This window comes from Linepithema humile, chromosome 6 (assembly GCF_040581485.1).
Source record: "Linepithema humile isolate Giens D197 chromosome 6, Lhum_UNIL_v1.0, whole genome shotgun sequence".
NCBI lineage: Eukaryota > Metazoa > Arthropoda > Insecta > Hymenoptera > Formicidae > Linepithema > Linepithema humile.
In genome coordinates, this window is record NC_090133.1 from 16,319,645 (window position 1) to 16,341,384 (window position 21,740).

The 21,740-nt window shown below is 43.1% G+C and overlaps 1 protein-coding gene and 1 long non-coding RNA gene across 10 annotated transcripts in view; one reads left to right on the forward strand and one right to left on the reverse strand.

Moving 5' to 3' along the window:
• The window catches only part of LOC105676889 (uncharacterized), a 203,848-nt gene that overhangs the window by 24,718 nt on the left and 157,390 nt on the right, over positions 1 to 21,740 (forward strand). The window lies entirely within an intron of this gene.
• zfh2 (Zn finger homeodomain 2) overlaps positions 13,437 to 21,740 on the reverse strand; it is a 363,357-nt gene continuing 355,053 nt past the window's right edge. For 7 of the 9 annotated variants that reach the window (XM_012375086.2, XM_012375085.2, XM_067357313.1 and 4 more), the window contains one exon: positions 13,437 to 20,560. In XM_012375086.2, coding sequence (XP_012230509.1) covers positions 19,836 to 20,560 — 725 coding nt within the window. In that variant the 3' untranslated portion in view covers positions 13,437 to 19,835. The remainder of the gene's footprint in view (positions 20,561 to 21,740) is intronic. The other 2 variants (XM_067357316.1, XM_012375092.2) reach the window with 2 other exon arrangements.

A 21,740-nucleotide genomic window follows, 5' to 3' on the forward strand; every position in this document is an offset into this window, starting at 1 on the left:
ACAATTACCGATTGTAACTAGAATCTTTGCATAATGTTTGCGTTAAATAATGTAAGCCTTCGCTACAATTGTTGAGATATGGGAGCAATCTATCCTTGTAGCGAAGTTATTACGAGTTTATATGATGTGGATTTATCACTCGGCATATGAACTACCACGATCTTGAGATTCTTGTTAAGAATAACGTCTCATCTTCTTCATTCGACACCGCATGTCTTAATAAATGGACCCTCTTTAGGCACAATGCAAAGTCAGGCATTGCTTTAAATGCGTATTCAAAGCTTTCACATCAATATCGGCTTTTTATCGTTGAAAATATATGTTCATAATTTGCACAGCTCAATTGAGCATTAACGTAACGAAACGTAAACAAAGCGATTGATCAATTTTGTCGGTATTATTGGATCAAGATGACACTTGCTAGCGAAAAACGCCAGCCACAAAATACCTTTCTTCGATATATTAAATCTAATTGTTTAACTATTTATTGATAATTAACTATTAGAAACTACAAAGTATTGAATGTCGCGTGATTAAATTCACATTTTAAATACGTCGAAAATTAAAATTGGTTAAAAATCAAATAGTGCAATTAGCAATCAATTCATTGCAGCATATCAATCTGATGATATCTTGATATCAGTACATCGCGTTGTTTTATTTTTAATTAATATAATAAATTGCAAAAATCACACACATACAGATGTGTACGATCAATTTTGAGTGTGTAGAATGTTTTTTTTTGTTCGATGCCACTGTAAAATTTATTGCAACCTAATCGCTGTTGCAAAACACAATTTGAACGCGGTCCATTCTGCGCGTGCAGTTCGCGACGAGGCGAACTGTCTCTGCATCAGGAAGCACGGCTCGTTCGCTTAATTTGCACTCGAGGAATGAGGTAGGAAGCGCTCTCGCGCTCGCGGTGCATCGAACTTGGAGGAGAGCCGGCCCTCCGGAGGGTTTTAACGCCAACAACGACATAAACACTCAGCGCAGGAAGCATTGCAGGCACGCAGAAAGTTGCCCGTGAAAAAGAAGGCGGCGCGAGGGGGGGAGGGGAGGGGGGGGGGCGGAAAGGGTGGCAGGCAGGGTGGCACGAAGGAGCGAGAGCAAGGTGGTGGACGGGTGGCAGTAGCTCTGAGAGATGACGAAGGAGCCCTGGGCGCGGGGTGGTTCCCTGGATCGATGTGTGTGCCCCCGCCTTCTCTACACTCAGCCACCCTCTGCCCCCCTCTTGCCCATCCACCGCCTCTGGCCGCCCCTGGGGGTAGTTATACAAATTTCCAAGAGTGTCTGCTTCCACCCTCCGTTCCCTCAGACCTCCTTCTCCTCCACCTTCTCTCCACCTCCTCCTCCTCCTCCTCCTCCTCCTCCTCCTCCTCCTCATCCTCATCCTCTTCCTTCTCCTCTCTACGTTCACTCTACGTTCGCCGCTTCGACCTCTTCTCCCGTCGCCGGGTACCTCTCGCACCAGCTCCCGAGTTTCCATGGCAACCTGGGGGCGGGTCTTTGCATATTATACTCTGTGTGTGACAAGCCGACTCGTTATGTATGCTCGTGTAGGTGTAGGCCACCCACCCCCTCCGCGCGCTCGCGCGTCAATGTGTATGAATGTTTGCGTTTGTGTGTATGTGTGTGTACGTATGTATATATGTGTGTGTGTGTGCGTGTATGTACGTGTGTATGTGTATGTGTGAGTATGTGTGTGTGTGTGTATGAGTATGTGTGCGTGGGTGCTCGCATAGAGGGGGTTGCAAAGGAATCAACCCGGAGGTGTGAGCGCAGGCAGATGAGGAATTGTCACCTCCGACGACAACGTGGAATGACGAGGAGGGGCGAAGAGAGCTAGCCCGGCGGGGCTCCGTGATCGTAAAAAGTGCGAGCGAGAAGAAACGGAGGGCGCGAAAGGAAGCTCGGGAGGGTGGCCGGAGTAGCGGAAGCGAGAGAGGGCAGGAGGGGGGGGGGAGAGGTGGGACGCCTATGCCGCCTCTTTGTACTTCGCAGGGTTGCTGCAATCTCCCATACCTCGGCGGCGGCCTTCCAGCCTCGCGAGTGAACTCACCCCATCGCCATCGTCGACGAGCCACCCCCCCTCCCCCCCCTCCCTGCCACCCACTCGGCGACCCATGCCACCCTCTCGGTGGAAATTCTACGAATCCTGGAATCTCGTATGGAGAAACGAACGAGTCTGAGGGTGAAAAAGAGAGAAACAGGGAGAAAGAGGGGGGACGGGGAGAGTGAGAGAGAGAGAGAGAGAAAGATAGAGAGAGAGAAAGAGAGAAAAAAGCCGAAGCCTGGCGCGCAGTGATTTCCAACGAGCTCTCTCTTCCCTGTTTGGGGCGTCGCGCTCACGGACTTTACGGGGATGCCTTTGATTTTTTGAAGGGAATCGGAAGTGACGGTTATGCGAGCGAATGGGATACGCGTGTGTCTCGGGATACACTCGGACGTGATTTCAATTTGAAACGGTGCGTGCGGCACGGGCCGCTGCGCAATCAATGCCGTCGTTTCGTTTTCAGTTTGCGAAACAACGGATAAATCTTTCACGATACATCATTCACGATCGATTCGGGTGCGATCTTAATGAGCTTGTTTGCCGGCAGATTATATTTCTGCTTCTTTCAATTGGATAAAAATGTTGATCAGTCAGTTTTTAGTAAAACAGGTTGGCCAATTTTGTATTTTTTACGCGAGAACATTAATGGAGTTTTATGTAAATGCAATTACTATAAATAGAATTGGTAAAATCTGTAGGATATTATAGCCAAAGTATTGTGGAGCTTTGTTATATTTTAATGCCAGATAATATTTTTCTATTATTCATATGACTTTTTCGTGTAATATTTAAATATACATATATTATTTTGATATATTTCTTTTAATACTAGTGTCTAGCAATAAGCTGCTCAATAATAATAAAGTCGAAATAATTAAAATCGTGATTATAATTCGGCATGTATCGAAAAGCAGTTGCAAATATAGCAAGAATAATAGTATTTTTATTGAATGCAAATTGAAACACACACAAAATTACAGTGGAAAGCTCATAATAAGACACAAGGCTAACACAATATCAATGTCGGGTGAATTTTTATAACGGTCGATTGAAAGTCGTTATTGAATCGTAGATTATTAATGTTTGTTATTTTGCAAATATCGAATAATACAGGCTACTATATCAGTGCTTTTTTTTTTAATTTCTGAGAGGAATCGGAAATGATGTAGATTATGTATAGATGGATGAGCAGAACGTGTATGTCGCCGGGGAAATGCACGGGATTGCGTTTTCAATTTAATCCAATGCGCATCGTGCCGTATCTTCCTGCAAAATCATCGATGTTGCGCGGGAGCGTTCGTGACGTGACGCGTTATTGATCTCGATATAGGAAATAAATTTATTTAGACAACGACGGGAACACACGTAATATATACGCGGGATTCATGGGGCGTATTCTAAAAACATAGATCCGCACAGTTTGTGTAAAAGCAACGCAAATTCGTGCAACAGCGTATGACACTCTTATTTAAAAATGTCATTCAGTTTCAAAATAATATTTATACCGCAGGAGTAGCGTCATTTTTGCATCGGAATAATTGCGTTTCCGGAACAATTTCGGATTTCAGATTCATTGTATTTTCAAATTGGATTCAATTGGATTCATTATCTATAAAAACCGTGTAAAAGTGTAAGCGCAATTGAGAAATTGTCAAGAAATGCATCGACCGGCGCACAGAAATTATTAGAAAAAAAAAATCGGAATCGCTACAGCTTCGAGAAATTGCCTTTCGATGGTGCACGCGAGCGTTTCGATAACGTATACAGGCGGCACGCCTGCGAACACACGAGGGTGTTGCAGGGTGTAGTAGGGTGAGAGGTTTTCGGAGAGAGAGAACGCTTCGTACAGGGTGACGTGTTTTTCCGACAGTAAAGAAGGGGGGAGGGGGAGGGGTGCGAGCCCCTAATTATAAAATAAAAAAAATCAATATCTTACCCCAGTCGGACCTAAAAAAAAATAGGGTGACTACCCCGTCGTCTTCCACCGCTGTCGTTTCAGTCGTTGCTCCCTGACTGCTCTGGTCGCGGGGCTGATTTTTCCACCCTCCGTATACCACCTTCTCGTCCCCCCCCTCCCCCCGCTGCTCCCTCACGTCGTCCATTCTTTCCCTCTCTGTTTCTATTAAGGGTGCAGAATCTTCCTGGCACACTGTGCGGGCGCGGTGAGGGGGGAGGATGGTGCGCTGCTTCGCGGGAGTGCCGCAACGGCGGCACGGGGACGGGGATGGCTGCGGAGGCGGCGTATAACGGATAACGGAAGAAACTACGCGACTTTATTTCGTTGCGCTTATTGCGTTTCCTGAATTTTTATACGCTGCATGCGGCCCATACTTATGGACTTTTAATGCCCCGCTGGCATGTGCGACACGCCCACGCTTTAAGGATCTATTGCTAGCGCAGGTAATGCCGTTACACGCTCGCGAAAGTCGAACGGACATTGTGATTTGGCGTTTTACGGCGTGTCATTACGGTCTCTCAATAATAGCGATATCTAAGCAGTGGATCACGCGATACAGTAAGAAACAACAAGACGGTGCAACTGTTGCCTTTTGTATTCCGACAGATGCGAGAAATGAATTCACACAAGCATTTATATGCAATAAAATCGAATTATTGAAATCTCACGCCAGCAAAATAATTACGCGATGTACGTATCCGGCTTTTATTTTTTCCGACTTGTATCACTTTGCTATGTTTGATTAATATCCCGTATTTCCCGTATCTTCCGTTTAAGATCTTTCCTTCGAATTTAGTTTCGGATCGCTCAAAATACTATTTCACCATTTTTATCATTACCCTCTCGGCATGCTGAATTCCGCGAGAATCGACACAGCCCCGGGCAGTGTTTGGCACTCAATCAATAGACACATAAATATCATCCCGCAGGCAAGCCCGTTCGCACTGTTACCCCTTTCCTCCTTCTTCTTTCCTCTCTCGTTCTCTTGCGTGTGCACGTTTCACGCGTGCCTCCACGCCTGGCGCTTACGCTCGTCGAATTTCCGCGATATCGCCAAGTGTCGATGACGGCGTCGGCGTCGAGTTAGTGGTGGTGCTGCGATGCCACATCGATTTCAGGGATTCGTCGTCGTTTTTGTCTCGCGCGACGACACATTCAAATAAGTACGGTTCACCCCCCCCCCCGCCGGCCGGCTCTCCTCGCCCTTCTTGAACGGGGAGAGACGCTTGTCCCCGCCGCCCTTCGAATCCTTCTTTCGCCTTCGCTCGCTTCCCCCTTACGAGGGATGGGTCGCGACGAGATTAAAAGAAGAATCAATAGCGCCTCTCACTCCACCCGCCCGCCGCGCGGCCCCGCGGAGAGGTGGGTGCCTCCTTTCGTCCCGCTTCACCCTGTCGGAACCCCCGCAACCTCAAAGGCTTTCGCCATATATTGAAATGCTCCAAGAGAGGACTGCCTCGGAGCCATCCCACCTCCGGGGCTCTTCTGCAACACACAGCCACCACCTACGTGGGTGGTCGCCGTGGATGAGAGGAGGGGTGGCCACCCTTTCGTTTCGCCCCCTGCCCTCGTTCCCTACGAACACACTCGCTACTCTTTCGGTTCCTCCTGGACAAACACTGTACGAACGCTTCTTCGTCTTCTTCGTCGTCTTCTCCTTCCTTTCAGGTTCACCTCTTCGTCTTCTAACTCCCCGTGCACACTTCTCCTTCACTCCGGTGTAGCTTTCGCTCCTCTTCTATCTGCGCTAGGACACTCGTCGCGCCCCCCCCCCCCCCTTCTTCGCTACCTCGCCAGCTTTCTCGTGCTTCTCATCTTTTCAGACCTTTACGAACCTCGGGGGAGGGAAGAGAGAGAGAGCGGACCGCTCACAGGTTGAGAGACCAGAGGAATTGTCAATTTCTATCCTCTTCCCTCTTTCTTCTTGCATAGTGAGATAAGGAGATCCTTCACGAATGATTTTCGCGGAAATAGCGCCGGCAAGTCTTTGAGTCCAACCCTTTTGGATCCGTGACCCGCCGCGCGCTTCCACGGCGAAATGCATGTCACGTGAAATCACCCCGGAGATTGCTCGGCCATTGTAGCGATGGACGACAAAACGCGTTATATTGCAAATCATGTTGCAATCGGATCGGAGAGAAACTTATTTAAATAGATAAAAACAAATGCGTCCACGTATTGCGTAGTTAGAGCTGCGTGTTTTATTCTATATAAATAGGAGTGAATATAAATATAAGAATGCAAGTGTGAATGAAGATAAATTTATATTTCTATAAATACAAATATAAGTACAAGGTATGTGTTGAAATAAATTCATAGCAACAAATATATATATATATATTGTTAGGCCTTTGTTTATATTTACTTGTTTATATAGATACAGTTTTATATCTGTTAAAAGAATCATCCTGGCGAATTGAGGTTTATTTTCTCGGCCGTGCAGAAATAGCTCAAAGAAGAAGGAAGCATTTTCGTGCCTTAAATTGTTAGTCGCAATGCATATTGGAGCAAAGATGCTTTTTACGGAGTCAGGCGAAGCGCAGTCCTCCGGGGAATTCGTCCCTCTTTCTCATTCTCATTTGCCAGCACTTTGAATTTGGCACCGCGGAAATTGCCAGCCACATTTTGCGGAGCCGCAGCTCTGACAAGGTGAATATTTTAGTGGCACCCTGTAGGTTGTCGGCTTCACATACATATGCGCGCACACGTGGACGGGTTGGAGATACGCCTCGGTCAACATCGTCGAAAAATGTATTAAAGGCAAACACATGCATCCTAAGGAGGTTGGGCCCTCCTCCCTCGGACTGCTCCCCGCCTCTCATCCCACCCCGCGGCGCGCGTCTACGTATTCGGGTATTCGGGAGAAGATACTTCTGCCAAGCCTCGTTCTTCTGTGTTTTATTTCTTCCCGCAGGTACATCCGTCAGTTATCTAGGTATACATTTAAACGCTAGGCTTGACGATTATCTATTCCGAAATTATCAGTAAAAGATTCGCGATAATGTTGTTATTCTTAAAGTGTGACAACAAATTGCGAGATAAAAATTGCAAGCGTTAGGAATACTGTTTTCCTTAAATATAAATCGCATTATCGGTAAATCATGAAATAACATACATATCGATTTTTCGACAATTTCTAGTTTCTCCCCAAATGCTAGATACGTTCGCGCTTTATTCTATACCTTGCACAATTTTTGCGACCAACATTCACGTCGCATTTTTTGCGCTCGAGCGCTGCGTACCAACCGGCTGACATTTGTCGCAAATCAAGTCAGCGGCTGCGGCGAGGTGTCACTTGGGAATCCGTATTAATTACTTATGAAACGAATAACGCTCTCGGACACGTGAGAGAGAAGCCTCGACGACTTCTCTGTGTAACAGAAGTTATGTGGCGGAATGAGTTATTATTTACTTATTAGACGCTCGGCGAACGCGCGCTCTGTGCGGCTCTCTCACTCTGCGGGGGTGTGAAAATGAACTAAGGCCGGCCGGGTAGAAATTAAAAACGTGACTCTACCGAGCGGGTAGCTTCATCGCGCGGCTAACGAGAAGATACGACCTCTTGGTAAACGTGTATATAGGTATCGTCATCTCGTGTGCTGCGCAGCGCGCGCGAAAAGATGTACGTTTCTCACATACCGGGTGGCGCGATTCCACTGATCACTCGCAATATAAATATTTGCAAATTAATTTAGCAGCGAGATAGTTTAGCTGAATCGTTTTGCATTATGCGTTAATTCTATCACATAAAATTATATTTGGCGTTGTTGTGTATCTATTTTTATAGGAACTTATATGTTCTGGCTTTTTAAATCTTTTTTATATCAATATCGAAATTATTAACATGGTAATTAAATGGCAATTTTTTCGAAAAAAAACTGTTTTAATTTCATAGATATTTTATTCATGGCATAAGAAGTATTTGCATTAAATTAAATTTAAAATCGGAACTTGTACTAAAAATAGATTATGCAGGATAGTTTTTACTAAAAGACTTATATTTGTTTCATTCGCAGTACAATTTCTTAGGCATATTGTTTGGTCGAAAGTTTCTTATAATTTTAGAAAATGAATCCAAAGCTAGTATTGTTCTTGTCAATAGTTGGAAAATTATTGCGGTCCCAATACTTGTATAAAATTAAATGTAGAGAAAATTAAAAAGCTATTGTCTCATGAAAAAGATAAGTTGAATAAAATTGTGTCGTGATAGTTCCAGGTAACGCGTCTTAATACAGCGGTGTGACGTAAGCTTTAGATACGTGACATGCTTTATCCGGACTAGCAGCGTTAACAAGCTTAGAGCTATCTATTGATTTATGACAATGCCGATGTAATACAGCAAATGTAATGGATTGAGGCCAAGATAAAATGGCAATGAAACTGGAAGTATTTCTCGCGAACGTGAAAACAATTGCGACATTGTTAATAATATAGTTTATAATATATTGAAATTTATTTTGAACGAGCAGGGTACGCATATAGATTCTTCTAATTTATATTACTCTTTTTGATTGTGCATTCGTTCTTTTTCGGATACTCGGAAAACAATAGTTATTTGAGCATTAATGGAACGCTTGATTTAATTTGATATTGTTTTCTCTAATAAAAATTATAATGTCTTTGACTTTCGAATACATAGAAGGTCGATATCTTTAAGAGAAAAACTAAATATATACATAGGATATAGAAGCTATGTCGAGTTCAATACAAATTGTTTCGTAGATACATACTGCTGCACGAGTAACCAGATACTCCAGTATGTAATGGCGGAGGTGTACTCGATACGATTGAGTGGAAATGGGTAGGATGCCGAGAAACTGTATAGGTGAATTTATTTCTGCATTTCCTTCCGTCAAGAAGACTCTTTCCTACGGGTTTTCTTGGAATTTCGAGTATAATACAGTGGAAATGTAACGCCCGTTGTCATCCAGAGAACATTTAATTCTCATTCGATACATTGAATCTCATCTAAACTTTTCATACATTGCGATTCATAAAAATGAAAATTTAATTCATGAAAAATGGATTCGGATATAATTGTTTTGAAACTTTTCCACTCTACAAACTTCTAAAAAACTCTCTACAATGAAAAACAATTGAGTTAAATATTTTTTTAACAATTGATTATTGACATGAAAAGATTAGCTCTCACATCGTACGGTTGAATTATTAAGCGACGGATTCTCGCCTTCTGGATCGCGCCGTTTCCTCAACCAGGTACGCCTTAAGTGAGATATCGCGCAAGACGTCTCTTTACGCTCGCAAATTATGCAGGGTACCGCGGGGTTGTATCTTCCAGAATACATAATGCGACAATAGCGCGATAACGCGCGCGCGGAATGAGTCGTCTAGCGTCTTATGCAAATCTTTTCGAGTGGAGCACTTTGTAATGGGCAATAACGTTAACACCTGCTACCTTGTACAGCCGTATCCCGTATAATGGAGAAATGTTTTTATGCGCGGCGTGTCATTAAATTTATATATATATATATATAAATAGCGGGAGAGAGAGAAAGAGAGAGAGACACTCGTCACTTTTCCGGCATATCGCCATTACGACGGATTGAGTTAAGCGCGATGCGATCGTACCGCGAGGTTTGACAAAACGTATTAATACCTTGAGGTTTTCAAAATTAACATAATGCTCGTTTGAGGCACTGACCGGTTGTACGCTCCCTCCTCGTCATGAATAAATTAGTACCAACTATGTACTTAAGATAGTATCAAATATTATTGCTTGTACATTTATGTATGTACTGTACATATTAACATCTTTTATAAATAGCTGGTTGAACATAGCTATTATTTTTTTTATAAATAATATGTTTTACCATGTTTGTAATAATATGTTTCACCACGTCTTAGTTCCGTTGTCACGTGTAACTGTCGTTATTAATAAGATTTGTTGTCGTAAGAGAATATATTTTTATCAAAACATACATACATATAAAATAATTTTCACCTAAATAAGAAATACCTGTAAAAAATAGATTCATTATTGTACATATTTTATAAATAGCTGGTTGAACATAGCTATTATTTTTTTTATAAATAATATGTTTCACCATGTTTGTAATAATATGTTTTACCATGTCTTAGTAACGTTGTCACGTGTAACTGTCGTTATTAATAAAATTTGTTGTCGTAAGAGAATATATTTTTATTAAAACGTACATACATATAACATAATTTTTACCTAAATAAGAAATACCTGTAAAAAATAGATGCATTATCGTATATCGCTAAGTATTTCCTAATTAGCATATTGTTATAAATAGACGTCTCTACTTTCTCTGCGCATCCATCAAATATCGCGTCAATTATGTGAGAAATCAATAGTGTTCCATGATAATTTTCGGGGGGAGAAGGACAGCTATATACGAGATCAAGGTTAGCATACGAAATGACGTCGATGCGAAGGAAGGCGTCTCGTCGCTTCAAGGTGGAACCTGACAGCGTCTACGAGCTTAGGCGAGTGTAGATATAGTCTTCCTTATTCCTTTCACCCCGCAAGATTACGAGTGGCGGGCGTAGCTGGGTTAGGGGGAGGGGATGGGGGAGGGAGCGGCGTATATTTTACATGCCGCCTTTATTTCGATACGACGGGGGGGTTCGATCCCCGTCCAAACCTAATTTGCGTTCCATCTCGCGAGCAAACACTTTTCGAGAACGAGACGGGCGCCCGTGCGCGCGACTCGCCTCTTCTATTTTTCCCCCTTCTTCCTACTTCCGCGTCGTAATCTCTCTCTGACATAGGATATCCGTGACACCGTTGTTATAACATACGCATATATACAGCGTTGTGTGGGTGGCGAAGACAGGGCGTACTCTTTGAGTTGGCTCGAATTTCTCGCAGGACGTAATCCAGCTATGAAGGTGTATCAGCTTCAGAAATGACCAATCTGGCCATTTGCAACTTGTGAGTTTGGGTTACGTATGAAAAAATCTTGTCTAGTATAAGAGTTGTCTAGGTCGCGATATAAGAGATCAAATGCAACTGATAATAATAATTTTAGCGATGTTTTGAATAACGTGTCTCTTTGACATTCAACAAAAATTATTAATAAGCCGGAAGATCGTGATTCTTTGTGTATACAATATTGCATATATGTTGCATATAATTTCTTTCTTTCTAAAGATTAAGCTTCTACAAACTCATAAATAAAATTACAAACTATACTATTGTATAAAAAATTCAAGAACTTGGTTTTTATAATTCGACTTATTGTCACATAAAAATTTAACGCTACATTTCTGTGAGTTTCAATTTTCTTTATTATTCTGTTAAATTTGAAATATCAGAAAATTAATTAAGTGTGAATATTGCGACTAAATTTTTGTAAAATGTGGCTGATTAAAATATTTAAAATATTTACTTACCGTAATAGCTTCTTAAAATGAATCTCTCCATCTTGCCAATAAATATACAACGACGAGAGAATCCAATTTTTCCGAGGTAAAAGCAGACTAAGCGTCACGCCGAAACCAGCGTTGTCATCCTCGAAGAACTCAAGGAAACAATAAACACGCAGGAATATCGATTTTCTGATAAACTAGCGTTTAATAGAATACGTCGAGATTTTAGTACAGTCTAGTTTTTCTCGTTAGGGTTCCATAGATCAAGTGAGTTTGCATTTTGGTGTGTAGGAATCTAAGGACAAGGGGGGATGAAATAGAGGGTGCATTCAAAGATATGGTAGATCAATAACGACGGTGATTATACGAAATGCAATTTCTATAGTAATAACTCAATTGCAGAGAGCAAGAGAGTCTCGCGCAATTCAGTAAACATGTGTGATTTTTATAGCTGGTTGATTTATTTGACGTAACGTATTCGCGATATATAGAATGTAACGGGATAATCGGCAAAATAATTTATGGCATAAACGCCGGTCCGTGATTGAAAACCTGACAGTCGAGTCATCGTTGTCATCGGCGCTGCCGATAACCGAGTTTATCACGCGACATTGGTTCTTCAAGCAAGCGTGTTTCGCGTCTCTATGCAAATTGCGGGTGAACTAATATTCGCCGACCGGAAATGGATTGCCTCGCGAACCGGAAATAAAATGAAATCCGGAGTAATAGAATGACAGTGTCGCTTGTCAGCTTGTGCGTCCGCGATAATGTTCGCAGTTGAGCGCTGATCAAATTCTCGATTGTGTTGTCACATAATTTTACATTTTTTAGAGATTATTTGGCAGTTTATCTGTCGTAGTTCCAATGTATTCAGTCTGCTTTTTAGATTAAATTATTATTATTGTTTGCAATTTTAAAAATTTAACGGGACTTATATACATAATGTTATTTGATGAATATAATTCTACAATTATATTTTATCTTACGTAATATAATGTGCGGTAATAAATTTGTGTGACTTGATCTTATTAATTGTACATTGTATCGAATGTTTAATCCTTTCAAGTTTAATTAATACCACTTTTGTAATTTTCTGCACTGCATAGTCGTTTTTTAATAATAATAAAGAATTTCTTTTATTATATAAGATATTAGTTGTTTACATTTTAACGATGTTTAAAAATTGAAATATCTTTGTCAAAAAATTAAGATAATGTATTATTCGTGTACGTTTCGTTCATAGATAATTTCTGCTGCTGCAAGCTTTCCGAACTTAATAAGAACTTTGTAGAAAAAAAATGATGGCAATTAAGATAGAACGAAATTTTTTAATATCTCGCAAACGAAGCCTTTTTTTTAAGATATAGAAGTAAATCTAGAAGATGTCAATTCTGAATGACGCGTTAGGAACTATGTATTATTTTCTCCTCCTTATCGTTCAATGATACTGTCCTCATCCGTCCTTTGCGATTTTCCTTGACGTGAAGAAAATGCTTCCGTCGGAGTTGGTGAACTAAAGAGATTCTTGCCTCGTGCAAAAAGTTGTTTTGCAACTAAAAGCAAAATTCGAAGTTTTCGATATCAATGATAGTGTGAGATAAATAGGCGGAGAGACAGGACGGGTGGGAAGAAGGAGAGTCATTCAGCTCGTTTGTGCTGTAAAACTGCACTCCTATGCGCGCGTGATAAACTGCATACGTGTACGTGCGCTCATAAATAGGGATATACACTACCGCTCAAAAGTTTACCGTTTTATAGTCTTGAATTAAGTTCATTTTCGTTTACAGATACAATAACGTTACTGGAAATCTATGCAAGTACCGAAGTTTAGAATTAAAAGAAAAATAGAACGCTTTGAATTTTTGAGCGATAATAAACGCACGAGGATCAAGTATGCCACTTTGTTTCTAGTTTTTTTTTTTTTTTTTTTTTAAGGGATAAATAGAGGAGGAGGATTTGGATGATTCTGCGGGATCGCAGACCACGATTGGTATTCGTATGTACGTGTATATATACATATATACTATATGTATGTATATATATCCAATAATATATAATATCATCGTATCCTTCATCATCATCATTATATTTACTGGTATAATTAATTACTCGCTTAGATATGAAACCTAATAGGAACATGATTGCACCGTGCCCGTTTTTTCCGCACGATGTTGGCGCCTTCGCGATTGCGACTCCGCCGCGGCCTTCCCGTCTTCCACCCGATCTTCCCGCACCGCCGTCTTCGAACCACAAAGCGTTACTACACGCACGCGTATACGACTCCCTTTTCTTTTACGTTTATGTGTGCACACGGCAACACCAATGAATGGATAACGATAAGCCTGTACACACCGCGAAGAACGCGCGCGAATCTACGGAGCGCTGGATCAGGCGAGAAGAACGAGGACGGCTCTTTGTCTCTCCACCGCTCCTCGCCCGATCGTCGATCGCGTGAAAATCATTATTCTCCGCGCGTCGTTTACGAAAACCGAGTTTAAAATGGGGATTCGGTGAAACGAATTCGCGTGTACCCCCCCGAGAGTGACTGGAACGGAAGATGCGACATTGACAATTGTGTCGTATTTAACATCGACGGCACGATGAAATGCAGCGAGACTGTTCGCGGAAAAGTTCGCGCTGCTGTATTTATTTTCCTCTTGTAAAACGTATTTTATTCCGACGGTCACTTTTGATACGCGTATACGCACTCGCGCGTCACCTTTATGTCTGTTCTTAAGCCGCCTTCACACCCTCGCGTTCGTTTGCCGATCTCTTTGCGCCTCCGCGTTTTACAAAAAGGGCCTGGCGAGAGGCGCGAAAAGAGGCGCTCATCTGCTTATTTCGTCCCCCTCCCTCCCTTCTCCCTCTTTCTCACTCTCTCTCTCTCTCTCTCTCCCTCTATCGAAAAGGTGTTCAAGGTGATGAAATTTCTCTCCTCGATTACACCGTACGACTTCGTTCTTCGCCGATCGTATACCGAACCGATGCGCGGCGCCAACATCATCGGGGTTGCACGGGCCGGCGTTTCGGGTACACCGCTTCGTCTGTGGGTGTGCGGCACCCACGCGAGGTTCACAGTGCCCCTATAGTGAGTACATATAGATATACACATGGCAATCTCTCACAAGAATTAGTCACTATTGTTATCAATTAGTATCCATTAATTAATAGTCAATCAAGTACCGCTCGAACAAATTCGCAAAAAGTCAATATCGGTCAATAATGGTGGTAATAATAATGACAATAGTAATGCAATAACGCAATAATAATGATAATAATAATGATAATAGCAATAATCGCAATAATAATCACAATAGCAATATAGGTAATCGATAAAGTTAATAATAAATAGACAGGTTCAACGCACTTCGTAGAAACTCAACGAGATTACAAAAATGAAAAAAAAAACCTCAACGTCACCGTAGCCTCTTCCATCGTCGAACGGTTCTACTGACACGACATACCGGGCCGTCCGCTCGTCGTACGTGACACGTTACGGTCACATGAAATATAGCACAAATTTGCAAAACTGTCCCGACCGTCGTCTCCTCTCTCTCTCTTTCTCTCTCTCTCTCTCTCTCTCTCTCATTCTATATATATATCTCCCTCTCTCTTTTCCTCGTCGAGCGAAAAGCCGCGGGAAAAGGGCGGAAGAAAAGTTCTCCGCAAAAGTGCGTAATACCTGCTGATCTCCGCGCGATCAGATCGCGCCGCCGCTCGATTCTGCTCTCGTCGATGCGCGCTCGCGGGAAAAGAGAGGGCGAGACACGGTTAAATCGATCGCGCGTGGCAGCGACCGCGTGCGTATCGACGGAAAACGGCATCGGCGACATCGGTCACGTTTAATTCTCGCCGCGCAACGCAGTAATATATATATATATATTTATATATATATATATATGTATATATGTATATAGCATTCGTTTTTTTTCTTCATATTCGTTCTCATAATCATGGACTCATCTCTCACACTATTACATAATCCGCACACGCTCATCACTCACTCATTGTTGATTTTTAGGAACAGCTAGCGAGGTTCGGTTACTCTATCACGCAATCTCCCGTATTCGAAACTCAAAACGTCAAAACCGACCGCACCGGTTTTGCGTACACGCGCACGTACGTAGCCGCGTTTTGAGAATCACGCTGGTATGCGATGTGTAGTTCCGAGTTCATACACAAAATTCGATTTTTTTAGTATGTATGTGTACATGTGTATGTGTGTGTATGTGTGTGTGTGTGTGTGTGTGTGTGTGTTCGTGTGTGTTTTTTGATACGTGTTTAACGAATATTACGATCTTTACGACAAAACACGTCGCTCTTCCCCATCTCTCGCGAACGAATTCGAAAAACTAAGATCGCAATAGATACCGTCGATGCGCATCCTCTTGTGCGTTCAAGTGCATTTTTTTTCTTCTTTTCTTTTTCTACAACTACACATACGTAGGAAACGCGACGAGGGAAAATGAATTTTGCTCCTCTCTGTCTCTCTCTCTCTCTCTCTCTCTCTCTCTCTCTTTCTTTCTCTCTTTCTCTCTTTCTCTTAGCAGTCTTAGCAGTCTCGGCTCAAAAGTTAAGCTGTCGCTTTTTGGAACATTTTGTCTCGTGCTAGTGTTAGTGATAATGGTAGTGATAAAGCCGCGTATCGCGTTTGCAATGTTTTTCTAAAGACAGTACGGATCTTTGTGGTCGCCGAACGTGCGCACAATTCCGCGACAATCGCCTTAATTAATTCTACGGGGTTCGATCGCACCCGTTAATTGTCTTATATTTTGCGAGGTATCGGTTTATATAAATAAAGATTCACGTTTTTTTTTTTTTTTTTTTTTTTTTTTTTTTTAGTTTCGCCCGGTTACGTCCTGTAAAGATGGACCACCGCCGGTCGGAAAAAACGGATTTCACTGAGAATTCCGACGTTAACGATTCGATTAGTGTGTATGTGTGCGACTGTATGTGTACACATGTGTATCTAGAAATGTGCATACGCGTGTCTCTCCGTGTGTCTCTCTTGGACCGTGTTGTATATGTGTGTTAAATGTACGCTAGTTCAACGCTGTAACGTTTATATAGATAATAATCAATACATGACCACATACATGTAAATATAATATTCGTAATCTATAATCATAATAATAATAATAATTCAAATATAATATAATGATCGTCGTTTTACCAACGTTATGTTAGAAAAAGCATTTTTTTGCAGACAGGAACCTCGAGTTGCTTAGTATCTTAGAATGTAGTTATTACTTCGCGTTTCGTTTGATCTCAACGACCACGTGTTTAGTGTCCTCGAATCTCAGACCCCTCCCCCCCTCCCTCCCCCCCGTTTTCTTCGAGTTCCCTAACCCTTAGAGATAAATGAGCTCATTTATCGGTGCACCTCTCTATCCAAGCGTCCCCCAATATTCGCCCTTTTGTTTCATGCGACACCTTAGTTTTCCCCCGATCACCAATATATCCCCCTTTCCCTTTTTTTAAACCTAATAATTCGCATAAATTCAATACTGCGGCACGTAAAACGCTACGGTTTCTTTTCTTTTTGTTTGCACTTCCGGCGGCACTTCCGGCGTCCCGTAACTTCACAGACGCGCCGCAATATATGCGCGAACTTTCTTGATAACCGCCCTAAAAGTGAGTTTCTAAAGCGAGGAGGAACACGACGTACGTACGCGTGTAGACACGTCACCGCTCCGGACAGTATCCGCGAGAATTCTAGTACGTCACAACATCATATATATATATATATTTATATATGTATATATATATATATATATATTTATCTACTTAAATATATATATTTTTTTCTTATTTATTCAAATCATTCATTTTTATTTATTTATATATATACATATATGTAATGTATATATGTATATATATTACTCTGATGTGTATATATATATATATATGTATATATATATGTATATATATATATATTTATATATATATCTTCATGTATGAGTGAGAAGTGTATATTGTGTGTTCGTGTGTCGTCTCTATCAACGCGCATGTACTTCCCTTTTCCCCTTACAGTTCTACAGTTTAATCGTAATTTATTCATAACTTATCAGCTAGTAGTGAATTCTTTGCTCTCGATTTTATACGATCCCTCTCCTGTTGCCGATCGAAAGGGCGCAATCCTCTCCCCCTTTTCTCTTTCCCGCAGTTCGGAACAATCTCTACAATCTTGACAAAATTTGCTTTCTTTAGATGCGTACGAAAAGTTTTTTTTTTTTTTTTTTTTCGAGTCTTTAAATAAAGGTAAAAAGTCCCGGATTGAAAATACTCCTGGAGCTCTTCAATCTTAATAATACTCGTCTGATTCTCTACCCGTGAACCGAAAAAGTCTGAGGCCATTATTTTTTCACGTTGTGCTGCACACACATATATGCACACATATTTGGTCTGTATTTTTCTCTGGAGATTTGAAAAGTTCGTACGCGTTTTCCGTTCGAATATATTCGTAACTTGTGCAAGACCCTCGCTCGACATGGAGAAGAGGTCGGAGAACACAGAGGTCAGATTCTGTCCCTTCGATGATGGTGTCGGGCTGCCCAATCCCCGAGCGTCGATGTGTGTCGATCAATTGTTCGATCATATCGAGCGTTGCTTAGCGATAATCGTTATAGCTACCGACAGCTCTCTAACGCCTATCGTTATTACTATCATTATTATTACTATTTTCATTATTATTATTACTTACTATTATTAATATTATTATATTATAATCATTAACGTTATTACTAATCATTTGTTTAGCGTTAATAAATATAATTTATTAAATATAGGAACCATGTTTCTGGGTCTTGCTTGCTTGTTCGTGCACGCGAATCGTGTCGACGACGGATACCGTCTTATATACCGTCGTTATCCCTTTCGTCCGCCATTTCGTTACGTTTTTCTTTTTTTTCTTTTCTTTGTCAAATTACAAGAAACAATAGATTTTAATAGGAACGTTAAAAAACGTGCCGAGCCCAATGTTAGTTCGCGCGTGTTGTGTGTATATATGTGAGTATGTGTGAGTGAGAAAGTGGCAGAGAACAGTATACGTGTGTGTATGTATATACATTTCTTGAACTTTTACTTCAAAATCTTTCCGATAATGTTTTCTTCTCTTACTTTTTCTCAAGATCGTCGTTAAAGTCGCTCAACGATTTGCGAAAACAGGTATACATACACGCCCGCACACAAATGCGCACATATATACACGTTTGTGAAAAGCTACACGCGCGTCAAACGAGAGAATGATAGAGAGAGACTGTCTGATATCTATGCATGGTGGGTATTGTGTGCATGTATATATATATATATAAATATATATATAAAATGTACGTGTATGTGTAATGCGTGTAGTGTGTGTATATATTTATATATATATATATATGAATATGTACGTACGTGTTCGTAACAATGGCGGCGTTTTTTTAGTTTCGCGCATCGCGCACCATCTCTACCCTACTGCGCCGCATCTTGACACAGCGTTCGCTTCTTACTCTTCTTACTTCTCTTTTCTTTTTTTCTTAGTTAACTCTGTTTTTTTTTTAAATCTTTATTATTACTTTACATAGGAACGTTTAAGTTAGCCCACCTCGACGTCGCGCGTTGTTCGCGTCGCACGACGCACTCTTTTTATCTCTTCCCTCCGGAACTCACTCCGTACTCTCCTCTCCTGGTAAATGTAACCGCGCGCATCGTTTCGAGACGTGTGCCCGGCATCGCGACTCGATCCGCTCGAGCTGCCGACTGTTTTCGCGACCGGCCGTTGGGCTCGCCAACAGATTAGGATTTTCGCGATCGCGCTCGTACGATCGTTCCTCGGGCGATTTCGCCTAGACACCCGTGCCTTCGCCGAGTCCTTTTACACTTCTTTCTTCTTCTCTTCACCTTCATTATTTATCTTAATTTTTCTTTCTTTCTTTCGTGTGCTACGAGAGGAACTTTGGAGAGCGCGCGGCTTCATGGCGCGCGTTGCGCGGAATTTGCATTACAAAAATAATAGGCGAATCGGTGGCGGAAGCCAAGAGGCGAGGAGGGGCGGGATGTGTGGATGGCAGGGCACGTGATTATACAGTGACGGTGCACAAACAACAAAATTAAGAGAGAAAGGAGATCGACGATCGTCGCGCGCTCCGATGATCGTTAAAATGATGTGTGTGCTTCCCCCCTCCTGCTCCCTTGCTACCGCCATAGGGCAGATGCCCCCGACGGGATGCTCCACCGGAAGTATGTGCTCCCGTGTTGCTCGTTCATCGCCGGTTAGGAACATTGGTTCGTCCACTGTGACGTCCTCGAGTTTTCATCTCCGAGCGACGTCCATTGGTTTTTCATCCCCTTCCGCCTTTTTTATCGGTAGAGTCTCGGCTCGCCTCTTCCCCCATTGTTCTCCGGTGCCTTTACGTATATCTTTTCCCATCTCTAGGAGAGATGCCTGACGACCAGCCTCCGTGCGCGATCCGGCGGCAGCGTTTAACGCGCTCCGGCAAGCGCGGCGACCTCCTGCACCAGCTTCTGCCGTTTGGCGTCGGGTCCGTTGTTGTTGTCCTGGCCGGCCCTCTCTTGGCTGGCCTCGCGTGGCTGACCGGTCGTGCTTTCGGCGGCTGCACGCGCCGCCAGTAGAGTGATCTGGTTGACGACGTCCTCCATCTCGTCGGTGAGCGGGTTCGTTTCTTCGCCCGACTGCGCGCCGCCCTCGAACTGCTGTTGCTGCTGCTGGTGCTGTTGGCGCTCCTGAGCGGCCTCGAGACGCGCACGGTGCTGCAACGTCTCGGCGTGGCGACGCCATTCGCTCACGGTGCCGTAAGTGCGCGCCGGCACGCCGGGCTCGCACAACGAGCAGGCGTAGCGCGCCTGTATGAGGCGCAGAGCGCCGCGACGCTGCTGATGGCCCAGGTAACAGGAGCGCTGGTGCGCCAGCAACGTCGACTCCTGCGGATACGCGCGGCCGCAGCGCCGGCACACGAGGCACAGCTCGCTCTCCACCTCGCGACAATGCTGCGGCGGCGATGCGCTCTCATCGGCGCCGCCGCATCCCGCTGTCGGCAGGCGCACCGTTTCCAGCCCCGGATGATTCGGGTCCTGCTCCAGGAATGCATGCATTAAGGCGCGCGGTACCTGTACCTGCGTGCCGCCCTCCACGTGCAGTGACATCAGACCGCCCCCGAGTAGACCGCCGCTCAAGCCCGCAGCCGCTACTGAAACCAAATCGTGATCGATTCTCATTAGAATGGAGCGCAGAACTCGTGAAAGTTTTTAAGGCCAGCTTTCTTCAGCCTTGATCGCTGCGTCAGTTTCGCAAGTCGCGCAAAAATCATTAGGTTGTTTACCTTTTAAACTAAATGTGCGCAACTCTTTCGCAGCAATCTGCCGAACATTGAGTTCCTTTAGCTTTCGAAATCAATTTGCAATGATGCAAATGTCAATTTCGTAAAATATTGCATCTCGTTCGCTTTACACACAAATGTTCGATAATTATCTGCGATTGTAATGTTTTTGCAAAACTACCAAAGCACTGCAATTTGTGTGATTTAAACATTTTCGTAAAACGTAAGCGAAATGCAAATGCTGTATTTGGAAAGTAATCTCACTACGACGGAGAAAGGAACAAGTGTCAGCTCTGTAAAATATTACATCTGAGTGGTTTTGTATATAAATATCCGAGAGATATCTCTAACTAGAAATAGCATTCCAGAAATTATCTGACTTTTGCAAGGGAAGGAATGGCAGAAGGCTGGATGGCATATTCGTGCGTAATTGATTTGTGCCAACTTAGTTGTCATAATAGCATCCCCGTGGTAACCGGGGGAGAATTTATGCGGAACCTGTTTTTGCCCGAGCGAGACAGGTAAATTGGTAGTTATTAGCTGGCCCGCGGGCCGATGCGCATTGACGGGATAATTCCTGCGGCCGTCTCGAGGAGTCGATAATCCGAGATTCGTGTATCAGACGGCTGTGCGCGCGTGTGTGCGCGGTGCCTCGACGAATGATTAATTCTAATTTCAAGATCACGCGCCGCAGGGACGGAGTTGTTCTCGTTTTTTTTTTCTTTTTTTTTCTCTTTTTTCGCTATTCGTGGAAACATCAAAGTGAACGCGATTGAAAGTGTGGAACGCTTCGTCATCGAACTAGTTCGGCCGCCGATCTGATCGAACCTGCGATGCGATCCGCGCGCGATCGCGAGGAGCGCGTCATCCTCTGACGTCGATTAGGCGGGTTGACAGGTTTACGCAGTGACGCGCACGGCTGTATCGCGCGTATCGTGTATCAGATGAGGAGTCGTTACGTGGCAGGAAGTGTTAATGATATCCCTGCTCATTCGCTGGACGCTCGGCTGTAATTATCAGAGCTGGTGGGGCAGCGAGGAGGACGAGGCGA